Consider the following 12,599-nt stretch of genomic DNA (forward strand, 5'->3'; position numbering starts at 1 on the left):
GAGCATCCACGGGGTGTCCTCCGCATGCTGCTCTGGGGTGGGGGTCTGGACGCCACACTGTTGGGAGGCCGCCCACTTGGGATCCTAGCTTGGGACTGAAAGCAGGAGGCAGCCACCCACGGTAGGGGCTCTGCGGGTGTGTGTGCATGGTGGGAGTTGGATGGGGAGGACATTCAGGGTGTGCGGCCCCCCCTCCCCCGCTTGTGTGGGGACCACGTGCAAGGGCGGCGCGTGGGGGCCCCTGGCGCGCAGCCGCGGTGGGTGATGGCGAGGCGTCCCGGGGGCCCAGTGTACCGGGCGTGTGTCTATGTGAGTGTCTGGGAGGATGCAGGGGCCACGCTCCGCCCCGCTCTCCTCGTGCGTGTGCGTGTGTGGCCTCGGCCCTGCGCCCCGCCGAGTGGTGCCCGAGGCGGGGCGAGCGCGCGCGCGCCCGTGCGGGTTGTGTGTGTGAGTGTGTGACAGTGTCTGTCAGGTGACTCGGGTCACGCAGTCTCTCTCTCTCCCTCCTCGGGGAGGAACTGCCGCGCTCCGGCTGACTCCTCCGCCGGCGGGCGGGGCGGGGGAGGGGGCTTCGCGCGCGCTGGGAACCGCGGGACCCGGACCTGGGCGCCGCCCGCCGGGGGACGCGCGGCCCCCGCTTCCGCCGGCCCCAGCCGAGCTCTAGACAAACCCCCGCTTCAGAAATAGGCTGAGGAAGGCCAGCGAGGAGGCTTGGCCCCCACCCCGGACCCTCTCCGCCCCAGGGCCGGCCGGTGGGCGCGATGAGCCAGGTGTTGGGGAAGCCGCAGCCGCAGGACGAGGACGACGCGGAGGAGGAGGAGGAGGAGGAGGAGGAGGAGGATGAGCTGGTGGGGCTGGCGGACTACGGGGACGGGCCCGACTCCTCGGACGCCGATCCGGACAGCGGCACGGAGGAGGGAGGTGAGCGCCGGGCCCCCGCGCCCTCAGCTCAAGCCCCTTTCCTCCCCGTGGTGTTTTCCCGCCCCCAGCCTGGCTGCGCACTGGCCGCCGACTTGGAGGGGGTCCAGTGGAGCGGAGTTGAGGGGCTGGTGTGGGGAGGGGCGACAAAATCGCGACCTCGAGCTGCCAAACGTGGGAGCACGGTGCTGGTGGTGGAGGGGGGACCTGGATCGGTGGGGAAGGGGAAGGAGAGAGGAAGCGTCTGGGCCGGAGGAGCGCGCGCTTCTGCCCCTTTCAGAGCCGGTGCCTCCAGCGCCCCTCACCCGAGCTCTCCGCAGCTTCTGGCGGTTGGGGAGGGGAGCGGACGGCGAGCGCGCCTTGGGACCTCAGAACGCTGCTGTTGAAGCCAGAGTCAGATGTCGTGGCTAAAAAAAGGCACCGGCGGCAGCGTGACTGGCAGGGTCGTTGGCAGCTGCGGGTGTCAGTCTCTCCCCGCGTCGACGCGGGAGGGGTCCTGGGGCCGCCCAGGTGGTGGCTGGGGAGACCCGCCGGGGGGATGCTCGCCAAGCTGTTTTGGGAGTCGCCGAGTGGCCGCAGGTTTCCCGGGATCCACGCAAACACCGTTATCTGGACACCTTATCTGCACCCCGTTATCACCACCTGGACTTGGCAGTGCCTGCAAGCGAGTGAGCGCGCGGCGGGGGATTCTTGCCATTGAAGCAAACTCTGTTTCCTGTTCTAGAAGTGGGTTTTAGCAATCAATCGTTCAGCTTGTGGGGGCTTCCTGCATTTTATTCTTAAGGTCTGAGGAAGTTGAGAGCCTTTTAGGATTCCAGAAAGGTTAAACTTTTTTGTTTCCCTCAAAAGCGAGCAAAAGTTCCTTTATTGTAAGGTCACTTGGAAAGGTCAATAGAAAGTGGCTGTTACACATATTATTCTAGGTGAAGCTGTATGCATCCACGAGAAGGAACTAACTTTAGTGTTTAGCACTGAAGAAATTGTGCTAGAGATACAAGTATCTTTGTGACCATTGATTTTTAAAGAACTTTTATTGGGTATTCACTGAACTTCTTTTAAATTCCCTATACAAAGCTTTCTCACAAGGGTAGTTGCATAATTCTGCATCTGGCAGGCACGACTTTCAATGAATCAGAAAGGAAATAAAGTTAACTATGCCTGGTAGATGAGAAAGCAGCCTCCCAAGTCACCATTTTTCAGAAAATGTTTTCTTTCTTAGGCTGTTTCTTTCTCTTGGCATGATTTGTGCTAATTCCTCATTTGTTTAAACTTGATGTGTGCACCTTTGTGCTTTCTGTCTCCTTCACTTCCGGTAATTGGTCCTACGGTTGAGCACCGGGCCACATTTTTGTAGATAAAGGCTCTCAGTCATTTTATTGGAGTCTCTAGAGCTACCTTCCGTAATTAAATTGTTCAGTCGCCTCATTATTATTCAAATTCTATTTGTTAGCCCCTCCCAGATTCTCAGAAGACTCCAGAGAGATGCAGAATAGGGATGTATTTGCAAGGTATTTGAAATGGTGGACACAGCAGGGTGTGTGCGGGATTCTCTTTTTTAAAAAAGAAAAAAAGTAGGGGGTGAGGGGACCATATCCGGAAGAGAAAGCCCTGTAATTCGATACCGTTCTGAGGCCCAGAGGGTCCAGGAAAAGTACTGGACCCTTCGTTTATTCTGCAGTTCTTCAAGTGGGCACTTTTAAAATTTGATGTGGGGACTTGAAATTGAAGTGAAATTAAAGCCCTGCTTGAAGGATGGGATTCCCAGAACAAAGGGCTTCCCCACGGCCCAGACTTTGAGGCTCCTTAGCTGCTAACCTAAAGGCAAACTTGCCTGTAACTGATTTTTGGTGACTTGCATAATAAAATCCTTCTGAAAGAGCTCTTGGGATCAGCTTGGGATCTTGCTATAAAAGGATTAAATATATTTGTATCGTGAGAAGAGCAATCATGTTCATATTTGCTTGGGAAACGTTGGGCCTGCTGTGGATAGGTGGTCTGCTTCTCAGACTTCTTCCCTTATATTTTGGCCTCTGTTCTTTCTAGATTTCCCTGACTTTGACTTTTGGGTTTAGGCCTTGATGCAGAATCTCTGTCTGAACATTTGCTTTCTAGTGGCAGATAGGCTCCTCAGTCAGCAGTTTCAGCGGGGACTGTTCCTGATGGCTGTCAGGCCAGCTGATATGGTCTGGGGAGTGGAGATTGGGAGGGGGAGGTTGGGAGTTGTGACTTCCCTTCCTGTGTCCTTCAGAAGGCCGATTCACGTGTTGCATTATAATCTTGTTTTATTTTTGGTAAAATTTACATTTACCTACTCTCAAACTTAAGAAATGGAATGTAGGAAAAAAGGACTTACTTATTCTGAGAAAAGATGGATGGATATGGTGTACTCTGAACCACTAGCAAAGCATTTCTTTAATGAACCCCCACTCCCGTTTCCCCTTCCTAATAGCTTGGTTTAGTGCCTGCACTTAGTGGAGACTTGGGGCTTTTTCCATTAAGTTCGGAAATCTACCCTGTCAGGCTGGAGGCTGAGGCTGGGATGTGGGACCAACTGGTATGGCAGGCTAAGTTGCAAAGCAATTTATCAGGAGCCGTGCAAGAAAAGTAGACTGAAGGCAGACATGTAATACAATTTTCATTTCCCTCAGTCTGTAGGACTTATAAAGGAATCTCTGATCTTGTTTTTAAACTGAATGTCTTGTAAGTTTCACCACCTTGTACTAAGTTTGAAAACATAGGGCAGCTAAGGTGAGACTTAAATTGCACTTCTCTGGATTCCTCTCCATATTTTATTCATGAATAGCAAAAGTGTTCTCAGGCACACGAGTTCTATTAGGGCAGATCTGGACACTTCTCAACCTTCCCCACATGGTAGTTAATTACAGGTAAGGTGAGTCTCACCTTCAACTCCCAGAGAGAAGGCAGTGGTTAGGCCATTAAAAAACAATTTCATCAAAAATAATGATTATTTTTAGATTCATGGACTTGAAAGCTTTTAATAAATTACTGTGCTTTAAAAACTGTAATAACATGGTGGCTCATGTCTGTAATCCCGGCACTTTGGGAGGCCGAGGCAGGCAGATCAAAGTCAGGAGTTTGAGACCAACCTGGCCAACATAGTGAAACCCTGTCTCCAGTAAAAATACAAAAATTAGCTGGGCATGGTGGCATGCACCTGTAGTCTCAGCTACTCAGGAGGCTGAGGCAGGAGAATCACTTGAACCCAGGAGGCGGAGGTTGTGGTGAGCTGAGATCGCGCCACTGCACTCCAGCCTGGGCAACAGAGCAAGACTGTCCCCCCAAAACAAACAAACAAAAAACAAATACAAAAACAAAAAACCCTATAATAACAAGGAAAGCAATTAAAAGATCATATTTAATCAGAAAGTAAAATTGTTTTCCACCCAAAGCCCCTCCCATTTTTTAGGGGAAACTTGACTAACACAGCTGCTTGCCCACAGTCTAGTGAAGTTCGGTCTTTGTCTTCATAGCAGCCTGTGCACACCCTTACGGTCTGAGGAAGTGACTCTCTAGGTGGTTTCTGGAGGCATGAAAGATCCAGGGTCTTCCTTCCTGAAGGATGTAGATGGGGTGAATCCAGCAATTCATATCTATTAATATCTAATTCATTAGTGTCAGCTTTTTGTAGGGAAGGGAGTGGGTTTCTCTATGTTGCCTAGCTGGTCAAGCAATCCTCCTGCTTCAGCCTCCCAAGTAGTTAGGATTATAGGCATGCATGACTGTGCGTGGCTTTTTCCTAAAATAACTAAAAAATTAGCAAATTCACCTTTTCATTGTTCCTTGGAAGTAAGTAGAGTTAATTGTTCTCCTGATACTGAAACCATGGCTCAGAGGTACCAGGGGTTCTACCGCCCTGTCATGAGCTAGAAGTGAGCGAAGTTTGGAAGAGGACCAAGTGTGTGGAAATGTTAGCCCCTTTTCTTGTAATTCTGCCTTATCCAAAAAGATTTGGGTTGACTACAGTCCTGGACACAACTTATCTCTTGGATTTCTTTCTGGCCCTGGAAATACAGAAGAGTTGGAACAGATGAAACTACAGGATAGTTTAAAAAGATGTGATCAAAGTCAAACCTTAGGTAAATACTTGTTTGAATGCCTATATTGGGAGAGTACCTTATATCAGACGTTTTATAAACCCGTGTCAGTGATTCAGGGCACCAGAGAGTACTGACTCTTTATTAGCGGTCTCTTCCATTTTAATATTAGAGAAAGGGTAGTCTAATGGAAACAGGAGGCACAAACAGCAAGTTCTGGGTAAGAGACGATGGCTTTGGGTTTGAGAGATCATCTTTTGTCTGTCAAAGATAACTGAGTCTGCCCCAAGTTCACCCCCTGCGTTATTCAATCCTCCCCCAGCCCATAGCAAATGCTGGTGACAATCAATTTCACTTTTAGCACAGCTACCTCTTTCCTGCTCATTTTTCTTCTTTCTTTCTTTTGAGATGGAGACTCACTCTGTCACCCAGTCTGGAGTGCAGTGGTGCAATCTCAGCTCACTGCAACTTCTACCTTCTGAGTTCAAGTGATTCTTCTGCCTTACCCTCCCCAATAGGTGGGACTGATTATAGGTGCCCATCACAATGCCCAGCTAGTTTTTGTATTTTTAGTAGAGATGGGGTTTCACTGTGTTGGCCAGGCTGGTCTTAAACTCCTGACCTCAAGTGATCCACCTGCCTCGGCCTCCCAAAGTGCGGGATTACAGGCATGAGCACTGCATCTGTCCTCTTCTTTCTTTCCTATCTCCTTTATTCTTTTTATATCCTTTTCATTTTTTAAGAAACCTTTTTTGTTCTCCTTCCTGTGCCACAGCCTTAAAGCTCTCTTGTGATTGCCTTTCCTGGTTCTGCTGTGACACTCAAGACAAATATGTTTTTCACTCCTGGGCTACAGGGTCCAGGGTGCTTGCTGGTCAACTTTCTCCTCTTGTGGTCCTCCGAGACAGACTTCAGCTTCATTTCTTAGTGTGTAAAATAGAGGACTGCATAAAGCCAACTTTAGTGCACTCTCAAAGTGATTGTTAAAAAGTTTTAAGAATGCCTTTCCCTTTTTGCAGGCACGTTGGTAAATCAAAACTTATTAGTGAAATGAGAAAGGCTCCCCCCTGACCCCATGGCAGTGTCTGGGCTGAATGTTTACAGCTCCTAAAGCCCCAGTGGGCGTGTGTTACAGGGTGCTCTTTTAGTTTTGCCATCTATGGGCTTGTGTTAACCAGCTCAGTTAGACCCCTCTTATCTTGTCGCAAGAACAGAGTGCCTTCTGTATTCTGGGTTCTTGTCTTAGTGTACTGAAGAATCGGATCACACCTGGGCTTAGAGAATGAGTGCAAGATTTTATTGAGTGTAAGTAGCTCTCAGCAGATGGGGGAGCCAGAAGGGAGATGGTTTTTGCCTGGAGTCTGACCACTCTGGGCAAACTCTGTGTCCTTCTGCCGGTCCATGGCTTGCTGGTGTGCACCCAATGTCCTCTTGACATCCAGCCGCTTGTATCTTCTTCCACCGATCCGCTCCATTAGATGTTCAGCCGCTTGTGTGTTCCTCCACTGATGTGCTCCTCTCAACATCCAACTTGCTAGGGTCTTGGTTTCATTTTTTTCTTTTTCTTTTTTTTTTTTTTTGAGTTGGAGTCTGGCTCTGTCATGAGGCTGGAGTACAACGACACGATCTTGGCTCACTGCAACCTCCATCTCTCCGGTTCAAGTGATCCTCCTGCCTCAGCCTCCCAAGTAGCTGGGATTACAGGTGCACACCACCACACCCAGATAATTTTTTGTATTTTAGTAGAGATGGGGTTTCATTCACCATGTTGGCCAGGATGGTCTTGATCTACTGACCTCGTGATCCGCCTGCCTCAGCCTCCCAAAAGTCTTTTTTTTTTTTTGAGATGGAGTTTAGCTCTGGCTGCCCAGGCTGGAGTGCAATGGTGCAATATCGGCTCACCACAACCTCTGCCTCCTGGGTTCAAGTGATTCTCCTGCCTCAGCCTCCCAAGTAGCTAGGATTACAGGCATGTGCCACCACGCCTGGCTAATTTTGTATTTTTAGTAGAGACAGGTTTCTCCTTGTTGGTCAGGCTGGTTTCAAACTCCCAACCTCAGGTGATCTGCCCTCTTCAGCCTCCCAAAGTGCTGGAATTACAGGAGTGAGCCATTGCGTGTGGCCAGGTCTTCAGTTTTTATAACCACAGGATGGGGATGTGGCAGGCCAGGGGGTCTTGCAGCATTTGGGGAGGAAATGCCTGGCCTCACCTAGGTCTTTGACAGTGGAGCCCTTGCCGGGGACCAGGCCTTCCTTTACCCGGCATTTCCCTTCTTTCTTCCATATCATTTAAAGGGACTATGCCCTTCCCTTCCCAGAGCTTCCGTTATCATTAGGACTGCTACTGAATGAATACATATAAGGAAATATTCATATGTGGTATTGATCTTGTTTTTTAGTTATCTGCCCAGTGTGATTTGAGAGGATTTCATAGGGAAAGATTTAGTCTTCACACATAAATAAAAGAATCACCTTCAAAAATCTTTATGCCTTTGAAAAATGTGTGTTCTGTTTGCATTTAATTTTCTCTACTAAGTAGTTAATCAAATGGACAGTAAATCTTCGTGATTTTTGCATATCTTTTATTAGTAGTAGTGTTGTTATTCACGATTCATTCCCACTTGAGTTGGAATTTCTTACTGAACTCCTGGGTCTTGAATGTATAAGTAGTTCCATTGATCAACAGAAGCTCCAGAAAGTTAAAGGAGCCACAGAGAAAGTTGCAAATAGAAACACACCAGAGGCCTCTTCCTAAAACCATAAGCACATAGACGCTTAAGCCTTTGTTGATCCCACAGAATACTAATAGCAAAGACATTCTAATTTTCCCTTAAGGTTGAGTGAGCCTCTCAATGTAGTCACATTCCACAAAAGACTCTCTCGTTGCCCAGGCTTGGGGTGGGAAAAAAAGAAGGGGAGTGACTGTGTGTGTTTGTGTACATGTGTGTGTGTCCGTATGTATGTGGATAGAGATTGATAGAAGAGGAAATGAAGGCTCATGGGCAAGGGGACATGTATGGAGTCACATAGCTAGTAAATGGCGGAGCTGGGACTCGAACCCTAGTCTGACACTAACCCAGTATGTGTTCAACCATTCCACTTGCCATCACTTCACCACTTAATTCTTGCATTAAATAGTTTATTTTCCTGTTTTGAGCCTGTTCAAAGATGTTACCTCTCAGAGAACTCTCCTTAATTATAATAGTTCTCAATCGTATAATGCACTAGAATTTATGAAGTGCATTTCATATGATGCCTCATTCTTCCTGGAGAGAAGGCAGGGCCAATCTTAAGAGCTGTGGAAGGAGGTGAACATTGGGTATCAATTCCCATTTTCCTGATTTCTGGTTCCTTCTTTGTTGTAAGCGTTCCTAACCCTCAGATCAGTCATTCAGGGTCCCCAAGCAGCCCTGTTATACTCAAGGCACCAATCCATCTTTCTCTCCCTTCTTTTTCTATTTACTAAGTCCTGTTGGTTTTTGACAGGGCTCTGCTGGTTACTGGATAATTCCAGATTAAGTAATGAGCCTGCAGGTGTTAAAGACCGATAATGGGCCAATTTGATGACTCCTCCCCATAGTGCTGTTCCTTGGGTGATTGAATTTCCTGGGATCTACAGCAGTCCAGTTTGAAGGCTGGGTGGGCTCTTTGGGAAATCTGGGTATTGACAGCACCGAGTGGAGGAGAGGTGAGGTCTACTTGGTGTCCCTGACCACAGTAAATAAACTACACCTAGGCATAAAGCTGATCCTCTTGGTACTCAGGTCCAAGTGCTGATCTGGGCCAAAGTCAGACATGAAGTTTCTTTTTAAAGCTTCAGTTAATTTAGCCTCAAATTCTGCTCAGTCACTTTCATGTAATCATCCCAACAAACATCTATTGAGTGTCTGTTGTGGGTAAGCACTGAGGCCCCAGTTTGTTTTAACAACAATTTTAATTTTGTTAAGCTACAAACTGCAAAATCTTGTTTTCGTATTATTCTATAATTTGTGTTATACAGGCCATTGGGCCCAAATGTTAAACTAATAGAAAAAAATCCCCCTTTGGAATATAATATTAAAATTTTACAGAAAAGCAGAAATTGCTTGCCAATACCTAATACTCCTTCAAATGACAACTGTTTTTTATTCTTCATGTATGTGTGTAATAACCTACATGGGAAAAATGGCAAAAGGCCACATTGATGTTTTGTAAATATAGAGAAAATAAAGATTTAAATCAGGAAGTGGTCAGGCACAGTGGCTCACGCCTGTAATCCCAATACTTTGGGATGCCAAGGTGGGAGGACTGCTTGAGCCCAGGTGTTCAAGACCAGCCTGGGTAATATGGCGAGGCCCTGCTTCTAACCCCTGCCCCCCCAAAAATAAAAAATTAGCCAGGTGTAGTGGAGGTGGTGTGTGCCTGTAGTCCTAGGTACTTGGGACACAGAGGGCAGGAGGATCACTTGAGCCCAGCAGTTTGATGCTGCAGTGAGCTATGATTGAGCCACTGAACTCCAGCCTGAGTGACAGAGTGAGACCCTCTCTCTCAAAGAAAAAAAGAAAAACCAATCAGGAAGTCCATTATCCATGGCCATATATATATAAAATATATATGTATAATGTATATATCCCCAGGTAAAAAACTGCTTTGTTGCCTTATAATATTCCACAGACATAAAGGTTCTCAATGCCTGGATGTTCCCTAAGTACCTTTTAATTGGTTCATTTATCCTCTTCTTTATGTCTTGACATTTTAAAAAAATGCTGCTATGGTAAAAACACCTAACATGAGATCTGTCTTAGTAAGTTTTTAAGTGCACAGTATGCTATTGTAGGTACACTGTGGTACATCAGATCTCTAGAGCTTAGTCTGCCTGCTTAACTGAAACATCGTGCTCATTGATGAGTACCTGCATGGGAGCTGTCATTTACATTTGTAAAGGATGAGTGTCACCACCTTGAGAGATGACACTGTGTGCTATGTAGGTGGTCAGTAAATGGCAACCGCTGGTTGATGAGAGGTTGGAATGGATTGGTTTGAGTTGTTTCGCTCTGGCCAGAGCTAAAACGCCTCAAACATGCCCTCACTTTCAGCCAACAAGGTCAGGGCTAGCTCAGCAGCTTCTGTTCCCTGCTTCAAGCCTCTCACATTCTTACCTCCCTCGTGAGGCCTGGGTCCTTTCTCCATGTGAGCTACAGACTGGCAAGCCCTTCAGACTCAACAAGTTTAAACACTTGTTCAGCTTCTTCCCCTAACCTTCTTGGTGAATGAGCTGCCAGATGAGGAACCCAGGGCTTCTTTCTCCCTTGTCCCCTATGCCTGATGGGACACAGATTTCAGCTCACAAGTCCATTTCTTCTACCCATTTCTACAGCCTGTGCCTTAGCTCTTTTTCATTGGTGTTCTAGAACAACTTCCTAACTCCACACTGGCCCCCGCAAGGGAGTCTGTTTCTGGAGTGAACTTAATGAAATGTAAATCACATTAGTCTCCCTTTAAAATCCTTAGTGATTTCCAGGCTGGGCTTGGTGGCTCACTTTGGGAGGCTGAGGCAGGTGGATCACCTCTACAGAGTGTTGCCTCTTGTTGCCTTCAAACTGCATTCCCTAACCTCCAGTTTCCTGAACTTGAAAATCTCTTCCTGGAGCAAGCTTTTCCTCATTCATCTCTTCCTCGCCTCCTCTCCTTTAAGACTCAGATGTTATTCCTCCAGGGAGCCTCTCAGTGCCTAGAATACCTAGCTGGCTGTGCATGGTAATTGCCAGTTTCTTATGTCCGTGTTCCCCTCTAATTGCTAGGGGATGAATCGTTTTTCTTTGTGTCTACAGCCCTGCCTCATACTTGGCTAGTGTTCAGGGAACCTTGGTGAAATGAGAACAAACTGCTCTCTTGTACATTTCATCTCACTATAGCAAGTTCCTGGGCAGGTTGAAGGGGAGCCCTCCCTTAGCGGATTTTTAAAGACTTGTCCTCTGATTGCTCCTTTTAGGGGGGCTGTCATCTTTCATTCTCTTTTGCCTGCCTAGAAGCCTGAGACAAGGGTAATGCTTAGGCAGATGTTGGTGGAGAAAGCCCAGCCTTCTGCAGGAGGCAGAGAGGCTGAGGTGCCTTCTTTCTGGCATAAGCTCTCTGCCTCTACCACGCCTATCGTGGAGTGAGACCCTTTGGGGAATTCAGAGCTGCGCTCTAGGGGATTTGTTTTAGTGCCTGTGCTTAAACCCTGGACCCTCAGATTAACGCTTTACCTGGGCTAAGCTACCTGGGCTCTACGAGGTTTCTTAAGCAGAGATATTTGAGGAGGGAGTGGGAGGGGATTAGAGGGAAGATTTTTGTCAGCAGTCCATTTCTGATATATAAGAAACCTTTCCTGATGTAAAGCCATGGTCTACAACATTTCTGACCGTGGCCCACAGTAAAAACATTTATACTGTGAACGAGTACTCACATACATGTAAATAAACCCAAGAGAGTTTCACTAAGCCGTGTTTTACTCTTACGCTGCACCATGTGCTCCGATATTTTTCTAGTTTCTTCTTTTTAAATGTCTTTGTTGTTTAACGCTGTTGCTGTTTAATGCCCACAAATTGATTTTATGAAGACTGATGTGTTCTGACTTAAAGTTTGGAAATCACAGATGTAAAATATTTGAAGAGCAGCTGGATTGAAACCATTTTGTAGAACACCTCAAGTAGAAGGTCCCTTGTAAATTTTAATTCATGAGATATGCAAATTAGATGGCAGTTTAGTACTTAATGTTACAAACAGAGAGCTGATGGGTGGTGAAGGTTCTGAGTGATCACTCCACCAACACCAGTCGTATGGCCTTGGGCAGTTTCCTTCCTAGAGATTCCTCAGGGGTAGGACAGACTTAAAAGTTTATAGAAATGTCCAGCACAGACCGGAACGGTAGCTCATTCCTGTAATCCCAGCACTTTAGAAGGCTGAAGTGGGAGGATCACTTGAGCCTGGGAGTTCCAGACTAACCTAGGCCACATAGGGAGACCTCATCTCTACAAAAGGGAAAAAGAAATTATCTGAGCATGATGGTACAGAGTGCACTGGTATAATCACAGCTCACTGCAGCCTTGACTTCTGGGTTCAGGTAATCCTCCCACCTCAGCCTCCTGAGTAGCTGGGACTATAGTCACATGCTACCACAACCTGCTAATTAAAAAAAATATATATTTTTAGTGGAGAGAGGGTTTGCCATATTGCCCAGGCTGCTCTCGAACTCCTGGGCTCCAGCAATTTGCCTTCCTTGGCCTCTCAAAGTGCAGGGATTACAGGTGTGAGCCATTGTACCCAGCCTACACAGCATATTTCCATACTCCCTAGCTGAAGGCATCTGCTTGGAACCATGGAGTCCCTGCAAAGTTGAGGGTGTTCTTTCTGATAGGCCACCCTTTCTCAGCTGTTTAATGGTTGGTGGTCCATGCTTGAATTTGGCCGACAGGGAAAAGGAAATACTTCCAGCTGTATGTGTTGTTGCAGCCGTATATGTATTTAGCTTACCAGCATTTCTGTGTATGTAAACATGCACACATACTCCCTCCCCCCTTCACAATGGTGTTTGTCACCTCGCCACCCTCCCAGGAGGAGGAGATCCAACTTCTACAGGGCATCAGTGTGGATGATCATGCCACA

At 47.2% G+C, this 12,599-nt stretch overlaps 1 protein-coding gene across 1 annotated transcript in view; it reads left to right on the forward strand.

Annotated features, from left to right (window-relative positions):
* Positions 1–278: 278 nt before the first annotated feature.
* The window catches only part of RRAGD (Ras related GTP binding D), a 43,578-nt gene continuing 31,257 nt past the window's right edge, over positions 279–12,599 (forward strand). Inside the window, exon 1 of the mRNA XM_017506801.2 lies at positions 279–921. Coding sequence (XP_017362290.1) covers positions 762–921 — 160 coding nt within the window. The 5' untranslated portion in view covers positions 279–761. The remainder of the gene's footprint in view (positions 922–12,599) is intronic.

Source organism: Cebus imitator, unplaced genomic scaffold (assembly GCF_001604975.1).
Source record: "Cebus imitator isolate Cc_AM_T3 unplaced genomic scaffold, Cebus_imitator-1.0 Scaffold359, whole genome shotgun sequence".
In the NCBI taxonomy this organism is placed as follows: domain Eukaryota; kingdom Metazoa; phylum Chordata; class Mammalia; order Primates; family Cebidae; genus Cebus; species Cebus imitator.